At 29.5% G+C, this 12,812-nt stretch overlaps 1 protein-coding gene across 2 annotated transcripts; it reads right to left on the bottom strand.

Moving 5' to 3' along the window:
- Positions 1 to 1,176: 1,176 nt before the first annotated feature.
- Positions 1,177 to 6,783, bottom strand: LOC139817500 (cytochrome P450 4C1-like). Of its 2 annotated transcripts, none has more exons than XM_071785651.1 (12): positions 6,606 to 6,783; positions 5,859 to 6,029; positions 5,556 to 5,662; positions 5,408 to 5,498; positions 5,044 to 5,229; positions 4,834 to 4,903; positions 4,636 to 4,768; positions 2,780 to 2,914; positions 2,587 to 2,655; positions 2,149 to 2,311; positions 1,858 to 2,037; positions 1,177 to 1,520 (listed from the first exon to the last, which is right to left on the bottom strand). In XM_071785651.1, the coding sequence occupies exons 1-12, from the start codon at positions 6,607 to 6,609 to the stop codon at positions 1,363 to 1,365; spliced, it is 1,467 nt and encodes a 488-aa protein (XP_071641752.1). In that variant the 5' UTR covers positions 6,610 to 6,783; the 3' UTR covers positions 1,177 to 1,362. The 2 variants fall into 2 exon arrangements, with proteins under 2 accessions (XP_071641752.1, XP_071641751.1); XM_071785650.1 differs by having other exon boundaries at positions 1,178 to 1,520; positions 2,732 to 2,914.
- Positions 6,784 to 12,812: the final 6,029 nt, after the last annotated feature.

Raw genomic sequence — 12,812 nt, 5'->3', positions numbered from 1 at the left:
AAATAAAAACACTTTTACTATATAAATCAAACTCAAGCTATATCCATTAAGCCTACTATTCTAACATATAATTGAATTCAAATCCTATTCATGCGAAGTAGACTTAGTTACTTATTCTTATTAAATATTAATATATGTATTTGCTCGTACAATAATTTCTTCTAAAGATTTTTCTTTGTAGTCTGTTTGTAATGTCATGCACGAATACTTGCGTGTCAAAGTTTCGAAACATTATTTGAACAGATGTTTCCTCTCGCGACTATACTATTCCAAGAGCATCGCTCTATGATCCTTTTATGCTTCAAATTTAGAGCACGCGTGCGGTAGTAAATTGCTAGGTTTTTCCCAAGAATATGCTGACTTATGTGATTCTCCATTCGCGAACCGCTCTGTGTGTGTATGCAGATCGCATCATAATTATACAAAATATTTTCACCGTTTAACTTCTTTAAATTCAAGACGAATATATTTCATCTCTAATCTACTTTGCAAAGTTCAAGAACTAAAATACTTATTCATGAAAAGTCTACGGTCGGTATTCATAGTCGGTTCTTATATTTAAGACCGTCTTAAGTACGACCTTAAGATGTTACGAATCAATCACAGAGTCGTAGTAGCATCTTAAGATATTACAAGACGGTTTTGAAATCGAAATGAGATCTGACTCTGATTATGAATACCGGCCTATGTTTCTTAAGAAGTCACAAAATACATCGTAACTTCGTACATTATTCACGTAGATGTTGAAAGTTGAAAGTAAGAAACATAAATAAGACTTTTATGAGTAGATTACATGTAAGAGAGAATTATTGTATAAAATGTAACTTTTGCTATATATATACTTGCGTATTCTATCATATAATAGTATTGCAAAATTAGAATTAATAAAATCAATTACAGATTAGCAGAAATCTTTTTAGAGAATTTTTAAAACTAATTGACCGTCTATCTTTGGAAGTATAATTTGTTATATCATAATTAATTTGTGTTTATTTAATTACAATTGTATTTCTTTTTTATGTTTTATCTCTTTGCATAGTTAATATATACATATAAAATTTTAAAATGTTTTATTATAATTTATACAAAAGGTTTTTGTGTCATATTTTATAACTTTACTGTCTTAAATTCTGAAAAGACAGTTGTAGGAAGAAATAAAAAATTCTAAAAGATTGTGCTGATATTGCAGTATTAATTGTATAATTGTGAAAATTTCTTATTTCTAATCAATTTATTGCAGAATATTAATAAGTAATACAATTTAACATTGAAAGTACTTATATTAAAACTTCTAATGCACTGTAAAGAATAGAATAATAATCCATTGTAATTAATGTTATCAATTATCATGAAAGACTGTTATCATATACGAGCTATGGAGACTCTCGCATTTCGAGTTCGTAATACAATATCGTTTGTTATTTCAACGTCATTTACGTTGCTGACAGTTGTTGCAAATCGAAATCGTCGCAACAGATTTACGATTATCGTCGCCGCGGATAAAAATGCATATTTTTTACCTAAAAGTGGAAAATGTAAAGAAGAATGTAAATTGGAAAAATAAAGCATTAATCACACAATCGATAACTAATACAACGTCTTAATATTTAACGAAATGTATTGAATGTTCTATGGTATATGGCAAATTCTATGGTAAACTTTTACGACTTGTTTCATTTGAAATAATGCAAATTCAATCTTGGAATGCATTACGAGTTTCTCGAAAGAAAGTAAAGTTCATGAACTTTAATGAAAATTGAATACGTAAGGCGACGCAATAGAAAGACAATTTAACAAAATTTTCCCAAATAACTGCATGGTTTTTAAAATAAATAACTTATATTATAGAATATTTACCTAAACAATCCCTGAGACCCGCACCAAACGGAATATACGCATAACAAAGACGGCTGGACGAATTTTCAGGCGAAAATCGTTCAGGAATGAATTCCAATGGCTTATACCAATGCGCAGGGTTACGATGAATAGCAAATATTGGAATCATAACGTAACATCCATCCGGCAAAGTACATGATTCTGAAATGGGTAAAGCTTCTTTTGGTAACTTCAAAAAATATTACATTAATCTAAATAATTCATATTAATTGTATTTATAGACTCAGTAGATAATAGGATATATAAGAATACCAAGCTTTATATCTCCTATAAGTTGGCGCGAAATAATAGGTACTATAGGAAACAATCTTAATGTCTCTTGGTACACCATATGAAAATACCGCATGCTAAGGAGATGTTGGGCATCAACCTTTTTATTATTAAATGTGACAGATATTTCCTCTCGCAGTTTTTCCTAGGAAATCAAATGCAAAGACAATAACAAATAAACATCTAAAAAATAGTATTAGAAATTAACTTAGTGTTATTCCAAATTAATTTAAACAATAAACTGAACAAATGATTGCTGGAAAATAATTGTACTCCTACAATACATAATACGAATAAAACATTTTTCATCTTATGTTGTTTTGTTTTTACTGCATAAAGCGTAGATATACAATATGAAAGTATATTTCCATACATATAGTGTTCATATTATACTGTAATATTTGTAATAATTTTACTAACTTGCACTTCTGTATGCATTGCCAGCATAAGTATAATGAAAGTTGTCGCTTCCGTAATATTATTTTGAATCTGCAAGACATAAATTAATTTTAATATAAATATATACTCGTGTAATATTAAGCTTTTATATAATAAATGAAATTACAACAGCAAAAAAATTTCTAGCATCGTCTAAGAAATTCTCGTCGCTCACATCGCAGGATTTGCTCGTAACCTTATTACGCAGTTCTTCCACACAATTCCAGTAGTTGTTGAAAGTAGGTTTTGGCCTTTGAGAAATCTCATTATTATCTTGTAGAGCAGTGTGACTTATTGCCTTTCGTGTTATCTACATTAAAAAGTATATTGCTTTTTAAAGTGGACATAAATAACAGTACTGTCACTATATAAAATTCCTATTTGGAGTATAATCTTATTATAAAAATACTATTAAACGGTATAGAAATATCAATAATACGATGTCTCATACTAAAGTTCGCGAATTAGCGACATAGTTGAATTGCGACTTTATTTAAAATAATTCCTCTTGGAATGCATGTAAATCTCAGCGCGTTTCTTTTACCCTTATATTTTACCTTAGCAATAATATTTTTCGAATTTGCTTCAAAATATGTTTCTTTTATGTTTATTATCGTGCAAAAAATTTTTTGTATTTTTTTGGAAATATAAAAATATCACAGAAAAAAGATCTAGTAGATCAAAAGAATTTTCGATCATAGTAATTTATTTGTTTAGTCAAAAGTTTCCCAATCCTTGTGTGCACAGTACACACTGTCGTAATGTAAGAACTATTTGATGAGCTGTAACACAAACTGAGTTTGAAATGATATGGAAAATAGAAGAGACATTAAAATTCATGTACAAAGTTCACCAAAGAGGTCACTTTGCAAAATAATCACACTCTAGCTTAGCAAGTAAATATGTACTATATAGTGCTTATGTTCGCGAACTTTACGTGAACATGGGTGCTAATTGTAAGTATATATGAGAACGCATCTCTCTCAATGTAATGCTTATCGCATTAATGAGATTTAAATATCTCAGAAGCATATAGGGTAACTCCGGTATATACGCCGCAGCTGAAGAAAACTTAATTTATCGAGTACTATTTACTATATGTTTAAGGCAAATGAATTATACCAATAAAAACTTTATACTGTCTACTACTATAAAAAAAAATAGAAATATAAAATATTCATTCTTTGTATTTAATAAAAAAAACTTTTAGAAACTTGCATTTTTGCCATATATTCCAGAGGGGTGGGTTATATGACATTCATGGGTGAAATATACGCCTTATAAAAAATTACAAATAATGTTCATAAATAAGGCAATAAAATGTCATAATAAGTTATAAAATGTGTGTAAGAAGTTTATTAAGATGTAAGAATGATAAACAAATTATAAAACTAAAAAATTTAAAAAAGAAAATAGAAGAGCGATAGATGCATTAAAGATTATTGTTATACGATCCAAAAAAGAAGGGAAAAGAATACATAAGAGATTTCGAGTTTTACAAACTGTCTGTACTATGGCATAAATCCCGCATGCTAACTTGCCGTATATCCTAAACAGGAGGGATATACAAGATATTAAGTTAAACAAAAAATACAAGAGCTATGCACATGTATTTTACTGTATTCCATTATTTACTATCCCTCTACACTTATGTATCATGAAATAACCATTAAACCTTTTACATTCCCTACAGTAATTATTTTACGTAGGTCGTAACACAAGATCGCGCTTCTTACTACGGTGAGAAATCGATTCAACTCACGACAGTTTCGTTAATATTAACAGTAAAGAACTGAAATTACAACACAATACTAATATGGCATAAAGGCACATAACAGAATAATTGCGAGCAAGTACCTTCATTCCTTCTATTTTTTCTGATATCTGCGGCGTAAAACCCCGCGCGGCGTAAATACTGGAGTTACCCTATGTTTTGATCGTGCAATATGTGACAATCATATTTTCTCGTATGTCATAAACTTAATGACTTATATCAAATAGTTATATAAAAGACATTTGTGCGAAATTTACATTGTAGATGAAATCTAGTATATTCTCTCGAGCGATACGCAATTGTTTTCGGTTTTCAGTCAAAGGCAAAATCCATTCCAACTGTAGCCACCACGGTTTTATTGTTTTGCTATATAATGCATCTTTGACCAATCTGCAATAATTATTAAAATTATTAATTAACATATGAATGATAAAGATGCTACTATAAATACATACTTTTCCTGCCAATACACTATCTCGTCGTCTTCACGCTTATGTTCTGATCTTTGAATACCCATCATTGTCACTGTAAATTAACATTTGTCAACTTTTGATCGTGAGTAGCATAATTAATAATAATAGTAATTTGTATCTCAAAGTAGCTTGTTAAAAATCAAATTATAGATAAAATGTTCTTTTTCAAGTACGAGGGGTCATAGTTCTCACCTAAAAATGTATCAAACGCGTATTGTACCATGTATGGTTTAAGCTCAAACATTGGACCATCAACATTTTTTTCTATAGTGCTTGCACAAAGATTGCTATAAGTATCGAAAAATGTTACATATTCGGATAAATGATTGAGAGTCAAGAGGGGCTGTATTATTTTTCGTCGAAGCCTATGAGCTGCCCCTATCATTATCAAGGACAATATTAAACATGAGAAAACAGATACCTACATCATATCAATTTAATACTAATTTTTTACTAAATTAAATCTATATAATGTGTTATTGTTGCATAAAAGTCAATATTTAGTTAAAAAGATAAGTGTACAAAAAACAAATTTTGTCATATTCTGATATAATACCTGAAGTTCTGAGAATTCCATCACCAAGAAGTATTTCCCATGTTTTGGTCACTGAATTTTTGTAGTTACCATTTTTGTTCGCGAGCACACACTGCATATTTAACTCGATGTATTTTCTGTCGTGATTATTACTTTTTTATAAACTTACCTTATAATCTTCGGGTTTCGCAAGTACTACGAACACATCAGTTCCAAAGATAAAACGAGTAAGGTTTCCATATTTTTTAGTTATTGAATCTACATAATTTAGTAAATCTGCAAAGTTATACATACATGTAATATCGTTTGTAAAATTAGCAAACTATTTTTGAAAAAATAGTTTTAAAAACTTGCAAATTATAAAATTATTTACGTGACAAAAATCGATATTTCAAGTATTTTGGTTCAACATCAAGCTCAACTTAAATAGATATTACACCTTAAAATTATAATTAAAGACATTTTTAATCACCTTTATAACCGTAAGCAATTTGCAATGAGTTGACAAAAGATGAAAGTATAGACGCACCAGGCAGCGAAAAGGCAAATTCTAAATTTCTTTTTAATTTGTAAATTTTTTTCCTATTTACTTTGAAAATAAATATCATAAGCAAAATTGGAACAATTGCTGCTAAAAGTATATCTACAACAATAAATATATTTTAACTAGTTATATGATTGATATACACATTAATTTAGTAAGAATTAAAGATACACATTAATTTCATAAGAAATATATTGCCATTTTCACTCATTTACCCAAGCATATATTGTTCATATTTTGTATTAATACTAGAAAATGCCTGAAAATTTTATACATGTCATTTAAAATATAATGTAACAAGTTTTAACAGTAAAAAAATAGTAATAACAAAAATATAACTATTAGATAATTATCCAGAATAAAAAAATTTCTTTGCATTAGAAAAGAATGGTCTTCGGGAGAAGCAAGAATGAAAATAATGATTTTCTGCAACTGTATCACGTATTATTTAAAAATTTCGTGGTCTGTCAGAATAACAATCAAATGTATAACTTGATATATTAAATATTAAGCTTAGATATAGCCTTCATCAGAAATACTTATTCTCTGCATTAAGAAATATATATTAAAATCTTATTTAATATGTTTTAAATGTGTAATGTTAGGTATTTGCAATGTGTATATTCACAATAAGTTTGTACAAAGTACCATTTTTTAAATCTTGTATCTACTTACGCATGTTTCACTGTTTCTCCTTTATCCTTTCGATTTTCAATATTCGAAAATATTCTACGATTTAATAGATCTCGATTATATTTATTTCACAATTATTGTTATTATTCTACTTTTTATCAGCCAAAATGCAACACATTGCAATGCACAACAAAATGCAGAACATATCAGGTAAATTGCAACAGAAAAAGTACATGAGTAACATGAGTAGGGCTTTATATAAGCAAAGATTGATTGTAAATAGTTATACATATAATGTATAACAATCGATTTTAAATTTTAAATGTTGCGATAACTTGTACATATATTAGCATAGATAATTTAACAAAAATATATAACATGCCAATAAAATTTACATCTATCTTATGCATGATACCTATACTTTAAAATATAACATAAGTAATAAGCGTCTTACATCAGTGAAGTACATCTTGATCAAAATAAAAAGTTTAATCTCGCTTTTCGGTATTGTGCAATCGAAACTTTTCATTTTTAGATCAATTATTGTTATTTCTATGTTCCGCTTACATATTCTATCTCACGTTTTAAAATTGTTTTAAGGAATATAATATTTTACATCTCTCTTAACGTATTTATCTTACATTAGTCTTAAAAAGTCATCAAAAAGTCTTTCCAAAAAATATATTTTTATTGTAATTTATGATTGCGGTATTAAGTTGTATTTTCTAGACCTAAAAAATTTTTGTCATTTTATCCATCATACTTTTATTTTATATTTATATATAATTGTATTGTTCGATATATTGTGAACTGAAATTAAATTTTCTGAAACTTGTTCTTCTCGCTATTGATTCTATTAACACTTGATATTTAATACTCGATAAGCATAGCGTATAATGAGAAAATCAATTAGAATCGATATATTAAAATACGAGTATTTTGGCTAATATTTAAAAAAAATAGATGGATAAAAACACGACATTGGTGTAGTTTTATTGTATATAATTAAAAAATAAAAACACTTTTACTATATAAATCAAACCTAAGCCCCCATTAAGCCTACTTAGAATTTGATCAGCAGTTCTAAAAAGTTATTAAGATCTGATAATCTCAGGTACTCTCAACTCTCCTCGCGTAAAGATACACGGTCTCGCGTTGCGCGTTTACTTGATATAGTCTTGTTGAAGTACAGCATTTCTTTTTTCCATAAACTCTTTTATAGTTTGCGTCTAACTATTAATTATTTATAGATTATAGACTAGCATAATCTGTACTTACCTTTTTTTAAAAAAGTAATTTTTTAATAATATAATTTTTTAATATGTTAAATATTTTTTAAGTAATATATGATTTAAAGACAGTATAATATTTATACTGCTTTTATGTATTCTGCAATATTTTATTTTATTTGTTTTAAGACTGTGTTATTACTCATTCTTTGTCATCATAATATTCTTAATAATCTTTTCTATCCAGAAAATTACAAGAAATAATTTCGCTCTCTTTTTTTCTAATACCCTTCTCTTTCTAGATCTCCATTAATTTCGTAGAATAATTTCGCTTATTGAAAATCAAAAGAATAAAAGCGAAACAGTGAAGCATATGCAAGTATAAAGTTGGCCCATAATTAGTGCGATAAGGTTGGCTGGCCGTTTATATGCTTTATTTCAATCATTTTTTGAATGAAAATTGTATTTAATACACGAAACAGTATTATTTTACAGTTGCAAGAAACTTCATTCTAACTAGTAACAAGCCGCTTAACTTTATTCACTGACGATGGAGAAATTAATATAAAATTTCGAGAGGCTCGAAATTTTACTTTGCTGTTACTAAATCAGTTTTTTTTTATTTCTTAACTGCAATATTATTCCGATTTTAATAAAACTCAGAGAAGTAGCTATGTTTCTAAAAGAATTATTTTGCGATTTTTTATTCATTATTCCTCTTAAGATAAACATTAAAAAAAGCAACGTGAGCAACATACCCCTAGGGTCATTTAGCCCCGGTCTCCTCTATATCATACAGCTTTAGTCGGACAAAGAGAAAAGCTGAGAAGAGAAGAGACAACTAAACCAAATAAATATGTATACTTTATCTAAAATATGGAGCGCTGTGAACATCTTAATGTTTATTTTATTTATATTTTTCGAACTGCAGACTAATAAAAAGTACTAGTATAAGTTATTTAGATCCCGTTGATACAAACTTGACAAAACGAATGCAACTGCGATAGTTAGCGCACTTTGTACTGTTGTACGCTATGCATTCGAACGATTATTTTCGAAATTCTTTTCTCATCTAAATATCAAGAGATCGATAATCGTTGTATATTATCAGACAGGCGACATAAATAATAAGAAATTATAATTTCAATGCACTTATAAGCTTAATAAATTCTTTGACGTCAATAATTTCAATTGTTAAATAAAACATTTTTTTCTACATAAATTAAAAAACTTATAGTTACAATATACATATGAGCCTATGAAAAATGTTTCAATATGCACATATCATTTTCATTCATTGCATAAAACATTATGCATATTCTTTTTATTATCTATAAAAATTGAATGTGTTATAATTATTATGTTCTTGTAAATTTAAAAGAAATTTTCCGACGACGCATATAAAACTTTCCATCTTAGGACTTGATACGTGATAAATATTAAATGACAAATATTAAATGATTCGTTCATGTTAGCTTAATTTTAGCGATATTTTGCTTATGTAATTATCAAATAATTGTAGAAAATAAAAGTCTAATGAAAATGAAGACTAAATTTGGTTTAGGTTATCCATGTGTACATTATATCTATGCATTTTTTCAGCTATCGCAACGTGTATTTGCGGTAACTTCCGCTAAGGATGCGATAGTGCTAGAAAATTACATATATATTACGTACATATAATTTAACGATTACTCATCCGCCGCAGAATTAACGATTACTCATCCGCCATAAAAAAAAAAAGATGCGCATCTTTAGAGGCAAAAGAGTGTGATTTTGATCTTCATTATTTATATTAGAATACAAATTTCATGCTGATATAATCAGTAAGTTTTATATTTCACTATTTTACGTTCTCTCGCAAAAATGTATTTAAAATTAACGCTACACTATTCTGAACTACGTGTCAAGTGTAGAAACGAAATTGTTTAAACACTGAGAAACCCATTTGGTTGAATAAAACAATTAAATTGAAATTTTGAGCGACACGTACAAGCATAAGAACTTATAAAGCTGGATCTAATCAATCAAATCTTAAAGAATTATATTTCAAATAGGGGTAAAAAAACTGAGAAATATAATAGAATAAAAAATAGATCGATATCTCAAAATTTGTGGAAGTTAAAGCAACCACAGACATTTCTCCAAAAATTACAAATTTTATTGAAAAAGAACGCCTTTACCGATCATCGCCAAATTCAATACCAGCCTTCCTTACATAATACTCTATCGATTAAAAAAAAAAACAAAATTCAGCCCGATATCTCAAAATTTGCGGAAGTTAGAGCAATCACGGACATCAGATCCGTACACACACACGAACATTTTTTTTTAATGCAATTTTTCGACGTTTTATAACATTCTGAACACATTGGCAACGGCAACTAAAAAAAATTTTTTTCACGAAAACAAAGCTTCCTCTATGAGGAAGCAATATGTTCTGAACAACAAAATTATTACATCTTAATTTTTTAGCATATGTGATTCTTTCTGCTACTCATTTACCTTAGTTCGATAAATTCTCGTTCAGTCGAACATTTTACATTTACCAACCACAGGAAAGCTTAAATGTTTGTAATATATAATACGAAAGTTGTCTATAAATTGCAGTAAATCAATTTAAATTTTATTTTAGGTTAATAGATGAGGCACAGATATTGAAACTTTTCTTTTGAAAATATTGTAAAATTTGTCGAATAACTGCGTGTAATATAGGGTGCGTTCCACTTAACGCTCACAACGCTCGCGAACATCATTCGTCCTTGTTTAACATTTGACAAACAACAAGGATAAAATGATTCCACGAGCGCGGCGATGCGAGCGTTAAGTGGAACGCACTCATAAAAGTATGGAAAATAATCTCTAGATAATTTTATATTATATTAATCGAAGTAAGTACATATATATTACGGTTAGATAGTATAAGTTATTTAATATGACAGAATAACACTTAAAATTACAATTAGCAGATACCAAATGTTTTTTAAATTATTCCAAAAAGTGCTGCCATCTTTGATCGGACAAATAGGCGAAAAATTTATAAATCGATTAAAACCTGCGGTGCCTTCTTTTAAGATAAATTTAATTTAAAGTAAAGCTTATTGATAAAATAATGATAAATACTACAATTAATATTAACTGTAATCACCAACAAATCAATATGGTTTTTATTTCCTCTGGATCGTTTTACTACTTAAAAAAAAACTGTAATATTTTTATTATGTTGTAGAAATTACAAGCTCAACCGATTAGTTGTCAATTAATTACAGAATTGTAAAATTTATTTGTGGTAATGTAGTCACAAATTGTACCACCAAAATCCGAGATAAGTACGCATAGTTTATCAAAGATGTCACAATCACATACCTCAAATTATAAAGGCAAATGATATTTTAACTTTTTCACATCTAATTAACGATCATCAGGATATAAGTACTTGACGTGCAAATTGACAAAAAATTCTATTAATTTAGGCTGACTAAAATCGATCATAAAACCGCAGACGTATTCATTGAAAAATGACTGTTATACCTATATACATATACTTTTGCAACTTTTGTTTATGGCTAGCTTATCGTTATTGACATCTCTTTACATAAACGTATATATGGACCTATTTATACCTAATATTACTAATTAAATATAATATAATATAAAATATAATTGTTTGATAAATTATTCACTATAAAGGTAATAGATTAAAGTATAAGTTTACGCAAGTATACAACGTGTTTAGAAAGTACCGAGATAGCTGAAAAACGGCAAGCGATTACTACCTCCGTATTTCGTACATTGCAATGCGCATACCAGATTGCGGTCAAGTCTACGGTTCTATCCTGAAACGACGCGATACCGCAATCGTATCTTTTTCCAGCTCTCTCTCATTTCGCATCCATCGAAAACTAATTTTCCGCGAAAATTGTTTTTTTTGACGTCAATACGATGCCGATGCAGCAGGTAGATAAATTATCTGATTCCGATGACTGCCCATTTTGTCGCTGGAAAATATCTATTGTTCGAATGCTTTGATGTGCACGAGAGCTTGTTATTAATGCTTTCGTCGAAAAACGGATTCAATGTGTCACTTTCGATCGCTCGACATGGGCGATATTCGATTTTCGCGAGACTACCTCTCCTAGCGTCAGCATAACGAGTAAAAGTATAAAGATTGAGCCACGTTCACCACGAAGCTTACTCGCTGATTTATAGCTTTGTAATAATAAAATATATAATGGTCACAAAAATGCAAACGGCGAAAAATGCGGCAAGGAGTGAATAACACAACTGGCTTTTATATACAAGAATCCGAATATTATACAAATCGCGAAGATTTGTTTTGTAGCAACAACATCGCTATAACTACTATTTGCTAAAGTCGATATCTTGCAGCGCACAAATTAAACACAGCAATTCACAAGCGCAGATAGCATCAGACGCGCGGTAACGAACATGGGTTCTCGTGGACAACGATGTCCGTATATAATCTGGTAACAGTAATCCAAACCCATCAGCCTTTCGTCATTTGCGATACGCGTTGCCTTTCTCGTCCGATAGTATCCGCGAGTATCGGACGTCCGCATGATTCGGGAGAACGCATCACGCATCTGCCCCGGCACATGTGTCCGCCGCGTCCAGTGCTCATGGCGGCTTTATACACATATACCCTTTATGGACAGAGCATATGGGTCACTGCCAGTGACAGGGAAATACTGCTGCTGCTGCTAACCACTGCCTTTTGCTCTAAGTTATAGCGGTGCGTATGGAACCAATGTCATATTTGGCCTTGCCGTTCATAATTTTTCCATCTTTACCCGCGCCCACCTTTCTTCATCGAACGGATGCTGCGTGCGCAAAGTTTTAAAGTATTCTCAAAATTTTCTTCGGTAACATCGAAGAAAAAACTCAGTCATGATCAGCGCAAAATTTGCAGAAGAGTTTGTGCCACGTCTCCAAAGTTGCCGACTACATTAATTTGACGATGCAAATAAAGATACCTTTTAAAACTAACATTTTTTTTATA

This window comes from Temnothorax longispinosus, chromosome 8, assembly GCF_030848805.1.
Source record: "Temnothorax longispinosus isolate EJ_2023e chromosome 8, Tlon_JGU_v1, whole genome shotgun sequence".
NCBI lineage: Eukaryota > Metazoa > Arthropoda > Insecta > Hymenoptera > Formicidae > Temnothorax > Temnothorax longispinosus.
The sequence above is the reverse complement of the archived record's forward strand: the minus strand, read 5'-3'. Positions and strand labels throughout refer to the sequence as shown.

Coding starts and splice junctions, on each gene's coding strand:
- LOC139817500 (XM_071785650.1), bottom strand. Junction 2,312..2,586: donor CAATGCATACAGAAGTGCAA/GTTAGTAAAATT, acceptor TTGATTTCCTAG/GAAAAACTGCGAGAGGAAAT. Junction 1,521..1,857: donor GGGTCTCAGGGATTGTTTAG/GTAAATATTCTA, acceptor TTCCACTTTTAG/GTAAAAAATATGCATTTTTA.